Genomic DNA, 15,577 nt, shown 5'->3' on the forward strand with positions numbered 1-15,577 from the left:
GAGATTAAGTAAAACTCTAACCAAGTCACAGAGCTGGTAAAGGGCAGAGCCTGAACTTAAAACAAGACTGTTTGGGCTCCAAAACTGATTTGCTTTCGATAAAGCAGTGTGGAGAACCTCTTATTGGAAGCCCCTCATGTTGTTAAAGGTCCCTTGCAGTTCTAATGTTGTATAATTTCTAAAGAGAAAAAGTTCTTCCTTGTACATTTTATTCACCTTGGATTATCAGCCCTATTAATGGCTGAGAGACAGTTTAGAATATTCTCTGTGTCTCTCCTATTCTCCAGATGTGCACATGTGGACTCAAACTTTACACATAGTGACTCAAAAGGACAACCATTGTTTGGGTAGCAAGTAATGCTGTTTCCATTTATTTTAGTACTGGAATCTCTGCGGTAGAGAGCAGGAGGATTTAAAAAAATGTCCAGGACATGGGGCTTCCCTGGTGGCGCAGTGGTTAAGAGTCTGCCTGCCAATGCAGGGAACACGGGTTCGAGCCCTGGTCTGGGAAGATTCCCACATGCCGCGGAGCAACTAAACCCGTGAGCCACAACTACTGAGCCTGCGCGTCTGGAGCCTGTGCTCCGCAACGGGAGAGGCCGCGACAGTGAGAGGCCTGCGCACCGCGATGAAGAGTGGCCTCCGCTCGCCTCAACTGGAGAAAGCCCTTGCACAGAAACGAAGACCCAACACAGCCAAAAATAAATAAATAAATAAATTTATTAAAAAAAAAAAATGTCCAGGACAGATAAAGGTTTTAGAGATGCTTGTGAAATGGGTGTTACATTAATGTATTTATGCACAAAACCTAAATTTACACTTCTTTTCATTAGTTGAGGTGTTTACTCTCTAGTTATTAGGTTATGTGCTTATTGCAAAAGTAAATATTTTGGTTCTATATAATGCTGAATTCACTCTTGCCATTAATTTATTTTAATAGATATTCAATGACCCCTAAGTTGAACTCTGCAATTGGCAATGCACATTATCGATGAGATGAACATTTGACACACCACACAGCATGCATCACTTAATTATGGAAAGCTTATACAATAACGAACATTTGTATAGTGCATTATTTAACAAAAGTGCATTGCAGGAATGAACTCATTTTACAGAAGGAGAAAAAAGGCTCAGAGAGGTTAATGACTTGTTCAAGTTCAAGCTCCTAGCAAGTGGCAGAATTAGCACCTGGAAAAGACTCTGCGGGTGCCTGAATGTAATAAGCTTCCTAACACTGAGATGATGTGTTATTATCTATTAGAAAGACAATCAAAGAATACTAAGCGGTCTTAAAGACTAATAATTAAGGGCAACAAATCCTTGGCTCTAGGAACACCAAGTGTATCATGCATATGAGAATTCAAAATCTGAGTTGGAAAGGAGGGACTAAAGGAAATTGTAAGGAACCTTTGTGAAAGGGATATTGTAGCACAGTGAGGAGAACACTGGGCTGAGAGATGGAAGCCAGTGGGAGTTGGACAGAATGGATGCCTCGGCTGGGTCGCCCTGTCCTTACCCCAACGGAGAAATGTCCTCTGGCTCTGCCCCAGGAGGCTGATCAGCTGCCTTGCATCCGGGTACTCCTGTGCCTTCTAGCTTCTGGTTGGTTCTGCCAATAAGGACCCTTGGCAGAGATGGGAGGGACAGGGAATATAAAGTTAGGGATTACCCTTGGCTCTCTTTCTGTGAGAATTCCAAAGGTCGCTGCTCCTTTCAAGAGCTCCTGCTTTCCATGACTCTCCCCTTCCATGTGACAGTGTCCTTCAGGCCTGCATCCATGAGCATGTGCTACCCTTTGTGGTCCTGCTACTCCCTGCCCACATCCGTGGTATCAGTACCCTTGTAAACGACCTCTCCTTGCATTATCCCAATTCAAATGCTGCTGGAACCCTGAATGATAGATTCTGGAAGATTCTTCCCAGCTGTCATTCTGCACATGATTGTTTTGTGAACTATTGAACTTGGTTTGCTTGTCCTTCTTTCTCCAAAGTTATAATTCTTGGCTTCTTCAAGTGAAGTTCAGATGGTGTGCAAATTATTAACAGAGGAAAGTGCTCTGCTTTCACTCCATTTTCTTAAAATTATGACTATTGTCCACAGTCGAAAGTAAGACAGAAGTCAAAAGTAAGTAAAATAAGGGCACAGCTTTATTTCACTACAAGGCAGTAAGTACACTGTCATATCAAAAGTTCAGTGCCGGCCATCTTGCACCAAATGTTCTTAAGGCAGCAACTGGCTATCGACCCCAGCTGCAAACACAGGTTCTGTGTGGCAGTTCTGAGACCATACGCTTAGAGACCACGGGGAATGCTGATTAAACACATAACTCCTGAATTAAAGAACAGTCAGGCGGAACTCAAAACAAAACATAGGACATCAACAACACAGATCTCCCAAGAAAGAAGTGCAGTGCATGCTCTTATAAACCAACAATAACAAAAGACAAAAAACAACCACAAATGCAAAATCTCCCAAACAAGTTTTCCAATGTATTACAAAAGGAAAAAAAGTATATATATATATAAAAAATAAAAAAGTTTGAAATACTAGTGCATAGTCAATTACCTAACACCAAGTTTCTTTTCTCTCCGTCCCAAGCTCTACTGCCCCTCTGATACTAGCAGCATGTCTACAGGCTAAGACCATAGCAGCAAAACACATTTTTTTTCATTTGGCATATACAAAATTAAATTACTGAATAAAAATATAATTTTTTATAAAACTATTTCATACAGTAATAATTTTTAAAGCAAGCTAACAAAAAAACCCTCATAAAATGGTTTAGTACAATAAATGTACCTCCAATGTTATTAACCATAAATGAGCATTTACAATATTGATTACTTATTCCATGGTGTTAAGCCAACATTTATAGTAATGCATTGTGTTTAGTGATTGAGAAAAGTGAAATATTGGAGTACCTTTTTGTGTAAAATTTCAAAAACCCCATCACAGAAAAAATACTGGTCTGCTGGATCCTCTTAAAATACAGATAAATCACTTTATGTTTTTTTTTTTTTAAAAATCTGCAGTAAGATACTAACAACTGACTACAATTCATGACCTAATAATTTAGGTAAGACTGTTACTTATTAATTTTTTTTAAAAAATTCGTTTAGTTGGGTGAAATCTGATACGATTTCATCCACCTAAATGCACTTGGTGCTGCTCTCAACTGTTGTACCACAACAAAAATAGGCTCTTCTCCCATTCATGAAAAGTTTCATGTAGAGGAATGCTATATCCCAAATCAACTTGAAGTGTTCTGAAATCCATAATGCTTGTCTGCAAACGTCTCACATGACCAGAGTCCGGGTTGAGAAGGCGTTCACGTATTTACGAGCCTGACCGGAAGCCGTCATCTGATCGTCTGTCTTCCCACAGGATGCAGTTTCCCAGGCACCGCTACAAGGCTAATGGGGAGAGAGAAGGCAACGGCAAGGTCAGACCGGGAAGCATACACTTTAGCCCACAAATGGATTCCCAGTCCCAGCAGGGCCAGCAGAAAAAAATGTTGACCTCCAGACAGCAAGTAGTAGACACCAGGGAGCCTTTGTCAGATAAAATCTTCCCTCTGACAACCAGGAATCCAGCATTCTTAAGTGATATTAATTATCAGAAATTGTTTATCGCCAAGAGAGAAAACCCACTCCAAGCAGTATGATAAGATACAGCTGTATCTTCACACTTGAGTGCCTTTTGTCTATTAGGAGATTTTACAGAGTTGGAGACAGGAATGAGTCTAATCCCCCAGATACCTAAGGTGAGCTGTGGGCATTTACTCATTAAGCAAACTGGTGAGTGCTTGAGCCACCCAGCAAAGAAGCTCCTGTAGGTGCTGGAATTGATCAACACCTACTAAACATAGTATATCTTTTTAATCAATTAAATTGATTAAGTTGAGTTATGAAAACTTAAATTTAGCAATTAAAATGGATATTTATCAATTAAATACCAATTAATTAAGAAATATCGGTTTACTTGGATAGCTTACTTTTTAAAGATACATCGGAAGATGCAGAAGATACAGGATGGAACTAATATCTCATGGGCAGCATCTGGATCCTTCACACACATGATCTCATTTACACAGCACAACTAACCTGGGTGGGAGGTTCATTCTCTCTTAAACTGGGCAGGAAATGGAGACTCAGAAAGTAAGGATAACTTGCCCAAGGCCACTCTATGGGTAAGTCGTGTAATGCTTTTGAACCTGTGTCTGTCTTCTGCGAGCCCTGGCTCCTGCCTTCCCTCCATGTTGCTTCAAACCAAAATATGTACTATTTGTGCCCTACTTATTTCCCAAAAGGATTTAAGATGCTTACAAAATAAATATAAGCAAAGAGAGTTTAAAAAGTGGACAAGGCAGGGTCACAGAGAAATGTGGAAAAAATAAATAATATGAAGATGAGGTGAGATTTGTATTCAAAACACTTGCCATGAACTATAATGCACCAGTAAGATGTAAACTCCAAACATGGCTCTGAGCTCTCTAGCAGTCAATGCAAAGAAGGAAACGGAAACACAAGCAGATATAAGATTTGCTGTCTGTGAGCTCAAAACTAAATCAGTGGTTTTAAAAAGCACAACTATTCCTAGTATTGATATCTAAGAGGGATGTTTTTCATGGGCAAAAGAAGAATAAGAAAAGAAAGGCCTCTGCTGTCCTTTAAGAGAAAAAATGAACACATGTGAAACTGGTGGAGTGACGACAGGCAGATGAAAGGTTTGTGGTCCCACGGCCAGATGAGGAGGAGACGGGACACCAAGGAGCAGCCAGGGCAATGCTCTAGGCAAAGGGCATGAATAGGCAGGGTTTAGATAGACAAGTGGTAAAGAGGGTAACCCAGGTGGAAAAATAACATGAAAGAGTCAGGAAGCTGCAGTTTGTACATTGCTTGTGGGAGGGACTGGGAGACAGAGAGGAAGGGACACAATGGATTAAATGACAACATTTAACAAGTGCTTACTACGCACCACTCACGCTTCTAAGTATTTTACATGTATCATCTCATTTAATTCTCATACAAAACACCAGTGGCATAAGTATGGCTCATTACACCTGTTTTACAGAGCAGGCAATTTTAAAAGAAGAGAGAGCTGAGGCAACGTCCTTAAAGTCACCCAGCTAAGAAGTGATGAAGTAGAAATGTGAATCCGGGCTCTAACTTGCTGCTTCCATTAGAGTTCTCATCAGTGGGAAATTGTAGGGTCCTGTCAGCAGGGCCTTGGAATGCAGGAAGAAGTGCTTAGATGAGGTGTCAAAGTCATCAGACTTTTAGCAAATAGGTAAGATAATTCTGAATGAACGTGGTATTTGTATGGTGATGGGGCTTCCTTGCCTAGGGTCTGGAATAAATTTTCAGTGACATAAGGTTTACAGTGCCATGTTTCTAACTTGTAAACTTTCACAGGACACAAAGTAGATTACCCAGTTTCTGCCCAATCTGTCATGCCATCTCACTGCCAATGTAAAGGCACCATCCAAGTTTACATATATTTACTCTCAAGGCTCAGAGGCTCAATACATAACTTGAAATACTACATAGGCAAGATTGATTATCATAATATTTTCCCAGAACTGTGAATCACAAAAATGGCAGGACAAAGATGACAAGGCGTTCTGGGCTGACTTCTGCCATTGAGTCACATTTAATGTTTTCCTAAGTAAAACCACCAGAGTAGTTTAAGCATTCTTTGATACAGTTCTGAATAAATGATATTTCTCTAGTTTGAAGGAAGTGGATTACATACACATATTTCTTTGGTGTGTTATCTGCCCATCCAAATCTCATATTTTAGTTTAGTTGACTGCTTACATGTTGTTGCTAACATTTTTCAGTGCAGCACTGAAACACCTAATTGACACAAGGAATCCAATTAACAAAATAAAATTTAACGTTATCATTGTAATTTTGAGCTTGTATGTGTAGTGACACACATAGAACATATATGACAATGTGACATATAATAACAATGTGACATCCTAACATATGACAATGTGACATACAATAACAATAGGACATATACTAACTACCATTTGAGAGTGAATAGTTAAAGATGATGGCTGTCCATCATGAGTACTATGCAGGGCTTAGAATCAATGATGTACACAGAACAAAGTACATGGATCTTAAAAGCAAGTGACTAAAGAAGATGCAGAATAAAATATCTTAATATGCTAATATATGTAAGCAAATAATAACATAAAGATACACACAAAACCCAAAAATACATATTTCAAAAGAATACATACAAACAAATGACGGGGAAAGGAGAATGTAGGTGAAAAGGGAGATAAAAGTGAGGAGCAAGGAAGAAAGGATTGTTTCTGTTTTTCTCTGGTTAAGAATTTTTCTACTTAGCTGTGCTTCAATTAACACAGAATTAATTTTCTATATTAAAGTAAATTAAGTATCTTAAAATCCTATATTAAAAGAATCTCATGCTTGCTTTTACAATGCTTCTTGGTAAAAGTCAGGTTCTGATCCTTGACAACATAGTACTTAATTCGGAATTCCCAATGTCTGTTCAAGAGAATCTAACACAGTTATCGGCTTAGTATATTTTCAGCTTGGACTTTGACTGTGTTCTTGTTGGATCTCCCAGATGGCTCATCACTTTATTCATGTTTGGCTCTTCCTCCAGGACCAGATATTTAAAACAAGATCAATATGAAGAAGGTACCATATATTTTTAGTTAGTACTTTGAAAACACTTTTCAAACAGTCAGCTTCCCCCAAGTCAAAATGAAATTTATGAAGAAATAAATCAAATTGACTAACTATCCGAATTTCAGAAAGCAGAGCATTTCAGGGGCACCTAAGCCCTGAAGCTCAGAGTTGAGGGAGGGCAAGACGACTTGGAACACCTGAACCTCCCAGTGTAGACAGACACCAAGACACAGTAGCCACTGTGTGCAAGAACCACTGAGTGCAGAACAAAAAGGCGAACGTGAGTGGGCAGCTCCTTTTCCGCACCGTGAGAGTACAAAGCAAGCACTTCTTACAACCATGAATGGAAATACTGGTCAGAGCAGACACATACCTACCCGAATACTCGGGTAAGAAAGGAAATGCTGAGGTCCACCAGCCAAAAGGGCAGCTGCCTCCTCCTGCTATTTCTTTCTCCCGCCTTACCTTGAAGCCCTGGGGCCCTGGGCCAACTTTTCAAGCTGATGGAATAGTTCTGACAAAGGAGGATTAAACGTCTTCGTGCTAGAAGGATGTTTTTTAATACTGTCATGTAGATCCTTGTGCTTCCTCATTCCCTCTCCTTAAATGTTAGTTTCATTTACACTAAAGAATTAGTAAGAATTACAGATTTCTGCACATGAATTCTTGTTAAATGACTAACCCATGGTGCTGTTGCAGACATGTCACTCTACCCTAATTCATTTCAACATCAATAATCCTACCGCGCACATCCTCCTCCTCTTGCCCGCGAGTTATCTTACGTATCCCATAATTTACTTTTAATTGCCCCTGGGCAGAAGTGAACTGAAAACGGACTGTCCGAGGTCTAACTGGGATATCCTGCTGAAGCACTTTAAATAAATACTCAGATCCTTTCCAGAAAACAGAAGAAAAAAAAACGAGACAAGACCATGTCCACAGGTGGTTTTCTATCAGAATTAAATTATCTCCACATTTTCACTTAGAATATGAATGGTTTTTTCATCATGCTGAACAAGAACTGCCATTGTTGTTATATTCATAGAGCAGCTTCACACAATAGCTGCTGATGTCAATAGCCTTGGCAGGGTATGTGCTTTACAATTCACAGACCTCATAAGAAACTTGCATGAAGTCATAAAAAAATGATTTTGCAAAACCAAAACAACTTATAAGATGGTATTACGTTTTTCTGTTTCAGTTTTTAAAATAATAAGCAGATATAAATGGTGTCTAAAAGACTAAGAATTATTTGATAATTCCATTTAACCTATCTGAAGAAAAGACTTACTCTGGACTAAAATTCTAAAAGTCAGAATTCCTTCCCAGTGGGGCATCTTTTAAAATGTATTAGTTATCTAAGAGATAATGTTGAAATCTTTAGCTGTATCTTGAAAGTCAAGAATAAACCTGAGATGAAGTGTGGCTAAGGTAAGGTTAATGGTTATCAAACTTTTCCCACGCATAAATGCTTCCCTATGTCTGCACAAAACAATTAAATGCTCCCAACTTCAGAGTTGCTAACTTTTCATAGAAAAGAGACCTAAAAGTTAGCGGGCCAAAGGTCCAGATGGTGATGGAGGGTGTCCCATCCACCAGTGCCTCCACATCCCACCCAGGTCTAAGTTAACAATCGCTAATAGGGATGGACTTTTCCCAAATTTGGAGTTTGTCCCCAATGTCTCTAGGGTTCTTTTCATCTTACCTGTTGATAGACTTCCCAACAGTTTTAATCACATAGCCTCAGATGTCACAATTTTTTGGAAGAATAACTCTTTCCTTAGTCACATATTGGTTTTCAACTATTGAGATTAAGATAAGTGCTAAATTGCTCTAAAGCAATTCTATCTTTGTTGGCCCAAGGAAGATTCAATATCACAGTGTTTACCAAACCCAACCAAACAAAAAAATCCAGGTCGTGTACTCTGTAGGGTAGAGCACTCTGAATTTGAGCTCAACTTGCCTTCCCCACTCATTTAGCCTTTCTCAGTTCACCCCAAAAACTGTACATGGTAAACTTGCTTATTATATAAGATATATTGAAAGCAGGTCACTGAAATATTACTGACAGCTATGTGAAATCTTGCCAGGGCAAGTGGAAAAAAGTGACCCAAGGGAGAACCAAATGGATACAGAGGTATCTAGGGGAGTAGGTCAACAACAGCACACTAAGAAATGCCTGGAAAGATCTATGTCACATGGAGATGGACTGTTTCTATGTCAGTTGACATGCCAACACAAGCAGCAGAAAAATAGAGAAGACCCGTAAATCAGTTGTTTCATCTCCATAACACCAAAGAGATCTGACTACCTTTATTTCAGGAATCAGTTGAATCAGCAATCTCTTTTGGTGACCCACTGACACAGTTCTGCCAGAGTGGAACAAGGAATGAGAAAGAGCATGTGAGAGGAAATAATACACCAGAGTGCAAATGGACCTGGCTGTTGGTGAGGCCTCCTTGCCTATGTTTCTAAGGACAGAGACAGTGCATACCCTTTGCCTAAAAATAGGTACCACCAATGTACATTGGCAAGTGTGCTGCCATTTTGAAAGTAATATTATATCCATTTGCTCTTCATAGAAACCTTGTATGATAAGTGGAGGAAATACTATAGTCCCCAATTTAAAATGAGAGCATTTTCATCTGAAGAAGTTAATGAATTAAAAACATGCAGTTAGAAACTGGTGATGTCTAGACTGGAACCCAGGTGCCTGTTGCCTGCATGCTAGCTTATTACACTCCTTAGCAATGCCGATCATGCAAAAAGCAATCCAAAGTACATGGAACTGAAGAAGTGAGCTTCAACTGCTTGCAATAATATTGTAAGATTCTTTGATGCTGTGCAAATGTGTTTAAGTATTAATGGCTTGAGGAATTTACTTAAATTAAACTCACTGCTTTAAAAAAGTAAGGCTAGGACAAGCCAAGTCAGGAAATTAAAATTTAAGGCTGTCATTCTGTGGTTACAAAAAAGAGGAAAGTGAGTGAGTAAAAAGCATATGAACACATCTTTTACATTTGGGTTTTAAACAGGAATAAAAGGAAATTATAATTTAAGAGAAAAATACAGAAGTTCAGAGGCTTATAACTTAAGTACAGTTTCAGATCTACCAATGAAAATGTCTACCTTAGGAAATGTTTACTGGCATAATGTATTTATTTCAAAATGTAAAGCAAATTGAAAGCACATTGAGAAAAACAGGCAGTTCTTTTCTCCTTGCTGAGGGAGCTGTGTGTGTGTGTATGTGTGTGTGTCTGCCTCGGGCTCTTTCAGGGTAACTTTTGAACAGCAGAATCCAGTAGTGTTCCACAGTGAATCTGCCTGTCCTGCCCCAAACTACAAGCTTTCTAGGCTGAATGTCTATTTCCTCATTTGTGTACAAGCTTCTAGACTCCATTCTCTACTATACTACCATACAACGTGACGAAAACAGCACAATGGTCCGAAAATCTCACATATTCTGAGCTACATGAAAGACACAAATATCAAAAATGTCTCAGAACATTTTTATTATAAGAGTCCCTGTTTGTTTTTACAATTAAAGTTAAGGCAACTAAAAAAAAGAAGAAATCCAACTATTACACTATTATGCAGCTGCTGCAAATTCCTTTTAAAAAAAGATCAAGCATAAATAATTTCAAAAACAAATATAACATTATGCATAATGGCTTATAATAGCCTCTAAACATTATAGCTTATGGACTAGGGGTTATATGGAAAGCTCTGAGTTATTAAAATTCTTTGCTTCTCAATGACAACCTGCATAAAAAATGGGCATACTTAGCACCCTGAGTTTGGTCTCTACATACCATTTCCCACTAAAAGGATCACAGCACCTTAGGGAAATGGCTGGTTCCAAGAAGAGAGGAAGGAAATGTAACTATTACACGTATTCATGTGTAAGCACATGCATTTATATGTGCATTAGAAGCTGAACTATAAAGCCCCAATATTTGGGGCCTCAAAATAATAACTACTCTGTCTAAAGTGTTACAGCTATAATTAAGCTAAGGATCATTACCACTGAAATGACAGAACACAGAATTGTACAGTTAGTGTAGTCTTCAATAAACTTTTCTTGTACCTAAGTAAATTTATTTAGTCAACTAGATGGATAGACAATCAACTGTATTATACAAATGACATTTTACATTTTAGAAGTATTGGAAATTTAAAATATTTTTGGAGTCACATTTAGTTGTTTTAATTAAATGCACTCTAACAAAAATGTCTAGATTATTTGGTTAAAATCCCATTTAACATTTGATTTATTATAAGTACAAATGACAAAATTTCTAGGTTATATAAAGTACTCAAGTTGAATAGCCAGATCATTTAACAAGTGCCCAATATGTTCAACAATACTGTTCATGAGAAATCTGCCTAATTAGGTCAAATTGAATTATCAACGGAAATATATGATAAAGCATAATGGTTTTAATAAAAAATTACCAAATTGCTTAAAAACCTACATAAATATTGAGTCAGGGTTATATGAAATATAGGCAATATATGCTTAAATATTTAGAATTACCTGACCCATTTTCTGAAATTTATCACAAAAGTTTGAAACATTTTAGAAATCACATATTTCTATGGTACGAGAAGCTAGGTTTACATGACACAAAATGAAGGAGATACATGGTGCATGCCATTCACTCATTCATTCTTAAAATGAATTAGTTATCTATTATAGCAGGTTATTAAAATATATTTGAGCAGTGTAAATCACTAAAACCATATAATGTAGATAGAAGCATTGACTCCAAAATCAACTTATAGGTCTCAATTATTTAGTTTAGTGGAGCCGACAAATGTTACCTTCACCATGTGATGTACATAGGTGGCTTAATCTCAATATACAATATCAGAATCTGTAGAGTGCCACATACGACTCACTGATATACTAGAAAATACTAATTAATAAAAATAGAGCTACTAGACTTCCCTGGGGTACAGTGGTTAAGAATCTGCCTGCCAATGCAGGGGACATGGGTTCAAGCCCTGGTCTGGGAAGATCCCACATGCTGCAGAGCAACTAGGCCCGTGAGCCACAACTACTGAGCCTGTGCTCTAGAGCCCACGAGCCACAACAATTGAGGCCGCATGCCACAACTACTGAAGCCCGCGTGCCTAGAGCCCATGCTCCACAACAAGAGAAGCCACCACAATGAGAAGCCCGCGCACCGCAACGAAGAGTAGCCCCCACTCGTCGCAACTAGAGAAAGCCCGCGCGCAGCAACAGAGACCCAGTGCAGCCAAAAATAAATAAATTAAATAAATTAAAAAAAAATAGAGCTATTACTTAATACTGAGTTTCAAAGATAAGTAATATTTCCATCAAATAAAATATAAATATGCTGATAATAAAGTTCCATACTGATTATTTTTTTAATTAGTGTCATTAAAATTTTCAAGGTAAAAATTAGACAACCGATTTTTTAGAAATCTGACACTCTTGCCAAATTTTATGTAATATATATTTTATATCTGTACTATGTTTGGCTGGATATATTTTATTTATATCTGCATAAAGGTTTAGATTTAGGTTTTGCTAAACACTATTTGGTTAGGCCAAAAGCTTTAGGATTTAGTTTTAGGGAAAGAACCAGGGGTTTTCAACCTACATAATGATAACTGTCCCTAAATATATATATATGTTGCACTTTGCCACTTAGAATGCACTTTTTTTATACTATGATAAATATAGGTCAGATCCTAGCCTAGGTTACAAAATATACATAAAACTCAACCTAGTTTAATTAATGCACTAATAGCACTAGTCAAAGTCTATGCTCTGGAAACCTAGGGCCAAATAATTCAGGGAGGAAGAAGGAAATAAAAACAAAAAAAAGCATTTTCATTCTGGATCTAGGATCAGCTCTAGGTAAAATTTTGAAGTGGCTGACCTTTGCCTTAACATCCTTCTAACCCCCTTTCTTTGTCCCCCTTATGTCCCCCTTCTGTTCTTTTCCTCATCTTCCAGTTCTTTGCCATATTCTGAGTCTCCTTCACATGGCTACCCGAGCCTGACTGACTCAGGAAAGACTCCAGATTCCCCACAAGGACAGACCTTCCCTAGCCCACACTCCAGTCAACAGTCACCTTTCATCAAAGCAGTTGGATCAGATAGAAGCCACAAGGAGAGCAATCTGATGGAATTAAGACACAAAGTGAGCCTACAGCCCTTCCAGCTGTATCTGTATTTCTTAAAAATAATGCTAAATATCACAAATGCTTTAAAGGGGGTAGTCTTAAAGAGTCTCACAATTTGGAGAGAGAAGGCCTTACTGCAGTGATGGGAAAGCCCTTCCAGGAACAGGACACTCTTTCAAATCACACTGCCTAAAACAGTGACTTTCCGTCACAGCACAACTGTGACTTTCCACTTCCTACTCCAGGTTCTCTACATGCTGCAGGGTCTATGGCTTTTCCCTCGGTGTAGCGAGCTCAGCAGGTGGCTGGGTATCGGGCTATTGAATGTTGGGAACTGCTTTAAATAATGTAAGGGAACAAATTTGCATTCTTATTTACATTTGGCTCGGGATTAATTTGGAATTTGTTGTATTTCATCAACACACACCTCCTTCAAAAAAGGGAAATCTCTTTTGATATTAAAACCCGGGAGCAGATGTTCAACTACAGATTAGCCACATAGCACTGACAGTTGACTTTTACATTCTGATAGTCAAATATGTTGTAATTCTTTTCTAGCTATCTAATTTCAAACTTCATTGAAAATCTAAACAGGGTCTGAGCTTGGATGGCTTAGTGAGGGAGCAGAAAACATAAAAAATTTTGAAACTAAAATTAAACTATACCAATTTTTTATAAAACCTTTAAAAGCAGAAGAAGGAGATTGTGACACATGTGTAATTTACAATCTTAGTCTCAGTCACAGTAAGAAATGTTTCACTTCATCAGGCTTTGGGAGCCTCCTCTAATAAAAAATTTCCCGCAAGTCTCATATGAGTGGCAACAAGGAATTTTAGGAGTTTTTTAGACATTGGGAGTTGTTTAAGAGCATCACTCTTCTATGTCTAAAATGTTTTTCTTTTTTTTAAAAAAAAAAGTTTTTTAGTGAATGGCTTTTAAGATACCAACGTTGGAATAATAATTACCTGCAAGGGACTCGCCAGGGACCTGTTTTTAGGTACTGTAAATGCTTTGAGAACTTTGTCTTCATCTTCTGACACTGGTGTCATTAAAACGGAACTTGTAAGAATGTTCTAAAGGGAAAGAGAATAATATGAAATTTAAATGAGGTTGGATAATAGGAGAGCTGACACAATTCTAACACTTTAGAGAGTAGATTACTATGAGTTGACACACATTGGCAGGAAAAAAATGCAGGTATCTGCCAGAAATTCTCTTCCCAATGAGCTAAAGTGAGAACTCCACTATGTACTAACCCTAATCCCACTGTGGCAAACATCACTAAAACAAAAAGCCTCAGGGTCCCACACAGTTCTAGGCATGAGGCAGTCACTCAAAATACATCTGCTAAATGGATTAATAAATTTGTGCTTTTAAAAATTTACTAAACTCTGGTGACAGAACTGTTTATTTCATATATTGGTAAAGAAATATTTTTGAGTTACAGATTAATGGCAGTACAGTATAATGGTGAAAAGTATGGAATTTAGAACTAGACTAAAGTTCTAACCCAGAACCGCCACTTATAAGCTATACAATCTTGAGTAAGTGACTAAGCCTCCCAGTGCCTCAGTTTCCCCCCTGGTGTAATGGAGATGATAATGTTACCAACCTTGTGAGGATTAGATGAGTTAATGCATCTAAAGCTCTTAGACTATTACTCACCACTTAGTACACACTGAATAAATATTAGCAATTGCTATTAGCTCTGATTCTTCATAAGAGGAAAGGGCAACCATTCACAAGTTACAAACTTTAAAATCGATGGTTAACCAAGGGCAAAACAAAACAAAACAAAACTACCAAGCCACGAAAAGACACAGAAGAAATTTAAGAGCGTGTTACTAAGTGAAAGAAGCTAGTTGGAAAAAGCTACACGCTGTATGATTCCAACTCTATAATATTCCAGAAGAGGCAAAACTAGAGACAGTAAAAAGATCAGTGGTTGCCAGAAGTTGGAGGGATGAATAGTAGCAGAACACAGAGGACTTTTAGGGCAGTGAAACTACTCTGCACGATACTATAATGGTGGATAAATGTCAGTACAAATTTGTCCAAATCCATGGAACGAATAACACCAAGAGTGAACCCTAACATAAACTCTGGGCTTAGGGTGATGAGGTATCAATGTAGGCTCACTAGTTGTAACAAATATACCCCTCTGGTGGGTGTGTTGATGATCGGGAGGCTGTGCCTGTGTGAGTCCAGGGGATATATGGGAAATCTCTGTACCTTTTGCTCAACTTTGCTGTTAACCTAAGACTGCTCTGAAAAATGAAGTCTATTAAAAAAATGGTGGTAACCAAAGCAATGCAATATCGGGTATAATAAAGGGAATTTACTATAGACACTATGATTAGCACTATGCTAGATGCTACATAAAACCAAACAGGAGACAACTTAGCAAGGAGGAAATACAGGTATCCCCTGCTATTCAAAGGTTCACTTCACACCACCTTGCTTTTACGAAAGTCCTACATCAGTACCTAATATTTTCGCTAACTGCTAACCAAAAGAAATCCTAAGAGAATTTTTGCTTTTCTTTTGCAGCCACCTGTTACAGAGGCAGCACACACCCTGAGCGGTTAGAGTGGCCCCACCAAGCTCCTTCCCCAGGCACTACACTCAGCATCTCGGCATCAAGCCCCATAGTTTTGAATTGTGTGAGCATCTGTGCTTTATCTCAGTTTTGTTATTTTTATTCACTTTTTATTGAAGTATAGTTATTTAAAATATTATAT

General features: G+C 38.1%; 1 protein-coding gene across 8 annotated transcripts in view; it reads right to left on the minus strand.

Moving 5' to 3' along the window:
• Positions 1–3,299: 3,299 nt before the first annotated feature.
• The window catches only part of MYB (MYB proto-oncogene, transcription factor), a 32,821-nt gene continuing 20,543 nt past the window's right edge, over positions 3,300–15,577 (minus strand). For all 8 annotated transcript variants that reach the window (XM_059941930.1, XM_059941928.1, XM_059941926.1 and 5 more), the window contains 2 exons: positions 13,802–13,909; positions 3,300–3,416 (listed from right to left, as the gene is read on the minus strand). In XM_059941930.1, coding sequence (XP_059797913.1) covers positions 3,300–3,416; positions 13,802–13,909 — 225 coding nt within the window. The remainder of the gene's footprint in view (positions 3,417–13,801; positions 13,910–15,577) is intronic.

Source organism: Balaenoptera ricei, chromosome 12, assembly GCF_028023285.1.
Source record: "Balaenoptera ricei isolate mBalRic1 chromosome 12, mBalRic1.hap2, whole genome shotgun sequence".
NCBI classification, from domain to species: domain Eukaryota; kingdom Metazoa; phylum Chordata; class Mammalia; order Artiodactyla; family Balaenopteridae; genus Balaenoptera; species Balaenoptera ricei.